At 52.4% G+C, this 6,000-nt stretch overlaps 1 protein-coding gene across 1 annotated transcript in view; it reads left to right on the forward strand.

Moving 5' to 3' along the window:
• The window catches only part of DHRSX (dehydrogenase/reductase X-linked), a 171,001-nt gene extending 167,696 nt beyond the window's left edge, over positions 1-3,305 (forward strand). Inside the window, exon 7 of the mRNA XM_043895364.1 lies at positions 2,820-3,305. Coding sequence (XP_043751299.1) covers positions 2,820-3,023 — 204 coding nt within the window. The 3' untranslated portion in view covers positions 3,024-3,305. The remainder of the gene's footprint in view (positions 1-2,819) is intronic.
• Positions 3,306-6,000: the final 2,695 nt, after the last annotated feature.

Below are 6,000 nucleotides of genomic sequence, written 5' to 3' on the forward strand. Positions count from 1 at the left end.
ATATAAATGCATTTGTGTGCTTAGGGGAGTGTGTGCGTGTGAATGTGCATATGAATATTTATGTGCCTGGGTTATGTGTATCCATGTGAATGTGTATGGGTGTGTGTGCCTGTGCTCATAAATGCATTTGTTTGCATGGGTGTGTGTGCTGTGTGTTTGCATGTGAATATTTGTGTGTGCATGTAAATACATGTGTGTACTTGGGTGTGTGTACATTGAATATATCTGTCTGTGCATGTGAATATTTGTGTGTCCATATCCATGTGTGTGCATGTGAGTGTGTGCATGTGAATATATGTGTGTATGTAAATGCATGTGTGTGCCTGGCCGTATATGTGTGTGCGTGTGAGTATGTGTGCGTCCATATACGTGCATTTGTGTGCATGGGTGTGTGTGTGTGTGTGAGTGTGTGAGCACGTGAATATCGGTGTGTGCATGGGTGTGTGTGTGTGTGTATGCATGAGGGTATAGTCTGTCTGTGCTTGGGAGTCACTTTCATACAGAAACACCTCTGTCAACAGACAGAATCCCATGACATCTCGTCCGTCCTGACCGTACCTGAGTTTCTGGCAAAGTGTACATCCCAAGTTCATGTCCAGCACACCACAGGCACCACCTCCTTAAACAGCCATCCTTGTGTTCCGCTGGACACGCCGATCACAAGGACTGTTACCCAGATAAGAGGATTTTCAAGGTGTAGGGGAAGTGGACCCCCACCTCCCCAGACCATGCCTGCTGGATGCCCCTAAGGAAGCGGGCTCTAAAGACAAGACTGGATGCCTCTCAAGACAGTGGAGCCCTATACATTAAAGAGGGTCCTTCTCGTGGAGGTGACTCACTCCAGGGCCGAGAAGAAGTGGGAGTTCTGGGCACAGACCCCTGGGATCTCAGCCCAGAGATTGACTGACTTAGGAAGCAGGCTCACTCCAGGAGCTGATTTAACTGTGTTTTTGCCGCAGAGGTGCAGCTCTCCACGTCAATCCATCTGAGTAAGAACAACAGGATATTTGTCACTATGACTACCCAGAAGATGTTCTGAGCCTGTCTCCATCTAGAAAATGTGACCGTGGGGCTGTCTCCTGGCTTGGATCTGTTTCTGGTGATGTTTCAAAGGACAGTCGAGGCACACAAGAAGGACCAGGGCAGGGCGGGTTGAGTGGATTTCCAGAAGCTTATTTAAAGTGACAAGCTCCGGAAAGACCGCTATCTTGACAATAAGAGAAGGGAGTTCTCTTGATTCCTAGGTGGCTCAGCGGTAAAGAATCTGCCTTCTAATATAGGATTTGCAGGTTTGATGCCTGGGTTGGGAAGATTCCCTAGAGGAGGAAATGGCAACCCACTCCAGTACTCTTGCCTGGAGAATCCCCATGGACAGAGGGGCCTGGTGGGCTACAGTCCACGGGGTCACCTAGAGTAAGTAGGAACTTATCTGTATCATATATTGTAGTGTGTGCATGTTAATCCCAAGCTCCTAACTTAACCCTCTCCCACCCATTTCCCCTTTGGTGACCCTAAATTTGTTTTCTGGGTCTGTCAATCTATGTATGTTTTGTAAATCAGTCCGTTTGTATCATCTCTGTTAGATCCCACATATAAGTAATGTCATCACGTATTTGCTTTTCTCTGACATATGTTTCTGAGTGTAATATTCTCTAGGTGCATCCGCGTTGCTGCAGACAGCGTTATTTCATTCTTTTTGATGGCTGAGTAGTGTTCCGTTGTATGTGTGTGTACACACACACACACACATATCACATCTTCTAATCCAGTGGTCACGCCCAGGCACCAGCCCTAACCCGAAAGCTCAGCGTGTGTTCCATTCCAACCTGCAGCCTTCCACCCAGCGTCCACTTTTCCCCCGTCTCTCCAATGCCTTTCAAGCTCCTTTTCAGACTTTCCGGTCCTCATACCGTGTCTCCTTCCCTGCTTGGAAAGTAGGAACCTCTCTGTTGTCTACACGTTTCCTCTAAAATTGCTAGATAGCACGCCTTCAACCCTGAGGCTGAAGCGTCATCTGCCTTGACCCAGTGAGCCGGCGTTCTGGTTTCATAGAGCCTGCCGTGTATGTCAGGAGTTCACCCAACCTTGTAAATCTACTCTGCACGCGTGCTAAGTCGCTTCAGGCAGGTCCGACTCTCTGCAGCCCCGCGGACCGTAACCTCCCAGGCTCCTCTGTCCGTGGGATTCTCCGGGCAAGGATACGGGAGTGGGTACAGCCCACTGGAGTGGGTTGCCATGCCCTTCTGCAGAGGATCTTCCCCACCCAGGGTTCGAACCTGCATTTCTTAGTCTCCTGCATTGACAGGCAGGTTCTTTACCACTAGTACCACCTGGGAAGCCTTGTAAATCAAGTATACTTCAGTAAAATGAATTATAAAAAAAAAAAAAGGACTGGAGACCTGAGTATTTAAACTCAGGGTCTGTGCCCAGAACCCACCCTTTGTCTCGCCCCTGGAGTGAGTCAGCTCCGTGAAAAAAGACCCTCCCGTTGTAGCTACAGGGCTCCTCTCTCCTGAGATGTACCCAGCCTTCTCTTTAGAGGCTGCTTCCTCTGGGTCATCCAGAGGAGTGGGGGGCCTTTGTGCACATGTGTGGAAATGCATGAGAACAGTGTGGAAAGGCAACCCGCAGGGGTGCACCATCGCGAGGTCACGGAGTGCCAGCTACCCCAGCCCTGGCCAGCCAGGCTTGAGGTGATGAGTCGATGGGCTCCCCGGTAAGGGGCCCTGTGTCTCCCCCTCGACCTCCGGGGGCTCCCGAGACCCCTGTGTCCCTGCTCTGACAGTTAGCATCTTCTTCTGCGTTCCTACTCCCCGCAGACCCTGGACGAGGGAGCCTGGACCTCCGTCTACGCCGCGGTCAGCCCGGCGCTGGAAGGTGTCGGTGGCTGCTATCTCTACAACGAGAGGGAGACCCGGTCTCTGGAGGCCACGTACGACCCGGAGCTTCAACGGCAGCTCTGGGCCAGAAGCTGCCAGCTGACGGGCATCGCCGATGTGACCCAGGAGACCTTCGGCAAGTAGCAGCCCGCCGGGAAGACCGTGGTCCGATGGGGAACACCACGGTCAGCGCTGTGCTTGCAGGTCTGTGCTGGACCATGTCTCTCCATCACCCCCATCCCCCCGACCCTCCGGGCTCTGTATCCCCCCAGGGTCTCCCATCAGGACCCGGGCGGCAACTCATGAGAAAGAGGGAACGCAGAGTGGACCTCTGAGCTGGTGGGGTCCTCAGCCATGAATCCTGTGATTCTCCCTAAATGTCCAATTGTACCGGGTGCTCTGAGTCATTAAATCCTGCAAGCCTTATGGGCGGTGTTCCTTCCTTAAGCACAGAGGCGCCGTGGGACCCTGGGGGTAGATAGACACGTTTTGGGTGAAACAAATACTTTCAAGGGAAGTCTGGTAGCTTCGAGGATGTCCTGTGTTCCCGTCTCTCTCACATACGAATCGTGCCGGAGATGCGTCTATGATTCCTGGCTCCCAGAAAGGGAGACGCTTTGAGCCTTCCTTATTTACTGTCTTGATCAAGGGTCCTGTGACCCCGCCCCGTCTTCAGGAGGACCAGCTCCCAGGGGCTAACCTGTGGCCCCAAGGGCTTCTAGCAGGGGTCTCACCCCACGACTCATGGAAGGACCGTCTCCTGAGAGGTAGGTAATTCTGTAGGACATGTGATACCAGGGCAGTCCTGGACACCACTCCCCACGGGGCTCTCTAGGACGCAGATATGGACAGGGTGTGGGGGTCTGGACCACCTCCACCTCGTTTGAGGTTCTCGGTCGTAGAATGATAGCATTGCTGTCCACTTACCCTTCAGTGGGCACACGGAACCTCTCTCCTGCTCTCTGCCCTTCCATCCGTCATCTGCTAACACGGGCATGTCCCTCTCCTGGAGTATGGGTTTATTGCGCAGGACGTGGGTTATCCCTCAAGCCAATGTGGTTGTTGTTTAGTTGCTCAGTTGTGTCCGACTGTTTGCAACCCCCTGGACTTTAGCCGCCGCCCCCCCCCCCCAGGCTCCCCTGTCCATGGGATTTTCCAGGCAAGAAAACTGGAGTGGTTTTCCATGCTCTCCTCCAGGGGATCTTCCCGACCCAGGAGTCGAACCCAGGTCTCTTACATCTCTTGCATTGGCATGCAGATTCTTTACCACTTTGCCACCTGGGAACCTGCAGACGTGTTCATATCTGGGAAAAGAATCATTGCCAATGATAATGAAGATCGTCAGACAGGATGTTGTTCTTGCTTACCAATGTGCTCGTGAGGTTGTTTATCAGAGATAGGTAGAGCGAGATTTGATTACAGAAGAGGAGGGGGTTATGGGACTGTGGAGGCGGAGACGGGAGGGAGGTGGCCACCAGCCCAGGGATGGATGCCTGGAGCCCCCAGAAGCCGGAAGAGGCGGCAAGGACCCTCCCCTGGAGCCTCTGGAGGGAGCTCAGCCCTGGGACCCCTTGACCTCAGACGTCTGGTCTCCAGGACTGAGGGACGACAGATGGTTGGTTGTCAGGACTGGGAGAGGATGGATTCCTGTGGTTTTAAGCCAATCAATGAGAAGGCCGCGTTAGCCTGAAAACATTCCTGAAAGATACTGGGTTCTGATGGGTGGAGCCTAGAAGTGGGACCTTATGTGAATATAGGGTCTCTGCAGACGTGATGGAGTGAAGGGTCTGAGATGAGGCCCTCCTGGAAGGGGCTGGCCCTAAATCCAAGGACAAGGTCCTTATAAGACACAGAAGAGGAGAGACAGGGACACAGAGAAGCCACGTGAAGACGGAGGTGGAGATGGGAAGGAGGTGGCCACCAGCCCAGGGATGGATGCCCGGAGCCCCCAGAAGCTGGAAGAGGTGGGGAGGACCCTCCCCTGGAGCCTCTGCAGGGAGCTCAGTGCTAGATCTGCAGAAGTGCACGACAATGGACTTCCCTGCTGGTCCAGAGGTTCAGACTCCAGGCTTCCAGTGCTAGGGGTACAGGTTTGATTCCTGGTCAGGGAACAAAGATCCCACATGCTGGTGCAGCCAAAAAAAAAAAAAAATTATTTTGATGTGAAAAAAATAAATTATAAAAAAAAACTGAATAAATTTCAGTTTTTTAAAAAACACCAAAAGGCTTCCCTGATGGCTCAGAACCCACCCGCCATTGTAGGAGACCAGGGTTCAATCCCTGAGTCGGGAAGATCCCCTGGAGAAGGGAATGGCCTCCCACTCCAGTCTTCTTGCCTGAGGAATCCCATGGAAAGAGGAGCCTGGCAGGCTGCAGTCCACGGGGTCGCAAAGAGTCGGACACAGCAACTAAAGAGACAAACAGAACACCAACACCCTGATCGTGATTTGTTACAAGAAACTCACACAGTTGTTGACCCATCTGAACATCTCATGCAGGGTCATGGGCTCTTGCCTGGACCCATGCCCACCAGTCAGGTCAAGGAAGGCTCGATCCTGTCTCTGAGAAGGGCTCCTGGGCTCTCAGATGCTCACGTGGAGAGTTCAGACACGTGGGATGCTAGCAAAATGACTGTATGTGTTTCCTGCCAGACCGCACCCTGGATTTCAAGACCAGTGACCGCTGCGTAGCTTACCATCTTCCCTCCATGGCCGAAATCCTGCGGAGGCCTCAAACCTGACGCTGGGCTTCCGGAAAGCACAGTAGGCATTGGGGTTCCAATGAGCAGCTCTTCCAGAGTTGGGTTCATACTTCAGGAGGGTATGCGTGCCTACGTGCTATATCACTTCAGTCGTGTCCGACTCTTTACGACAGATGCTTTATGAACGGCTTCTTGGTTCTGAGATGGATGGCGCGTGCTTCCGGAATGGAGTGTTTATTTTTTTAAACATCTTCTTTAACTGTACTTAGTTCACAATATGGTGTTAGTTTTCAGGTGTTCAGCAAAGTAACTCAGTTATAAATACCCTGGGGGTGGGCCAGGACGTTCGTTTGAGGTTCTGTAAGATGTTCTGGTTGGATGGCATCACCAACTGGTTGGATGGCATCACCGACTCGATGG

The sequence above is a fragment of the Cervus elaphus genome, chromosome X (genome assembly GCF_910594005.1).
Source record: "Cervus elaphus chromosome X, mCerEla1.1, whole genome shotgun sequence".
Lineage (NCBI taxonomy): Eukaryota > Metazoa > Chordata > Mammalia > Artiodactyla > Cervidae > Cervus > Cervus elaphus.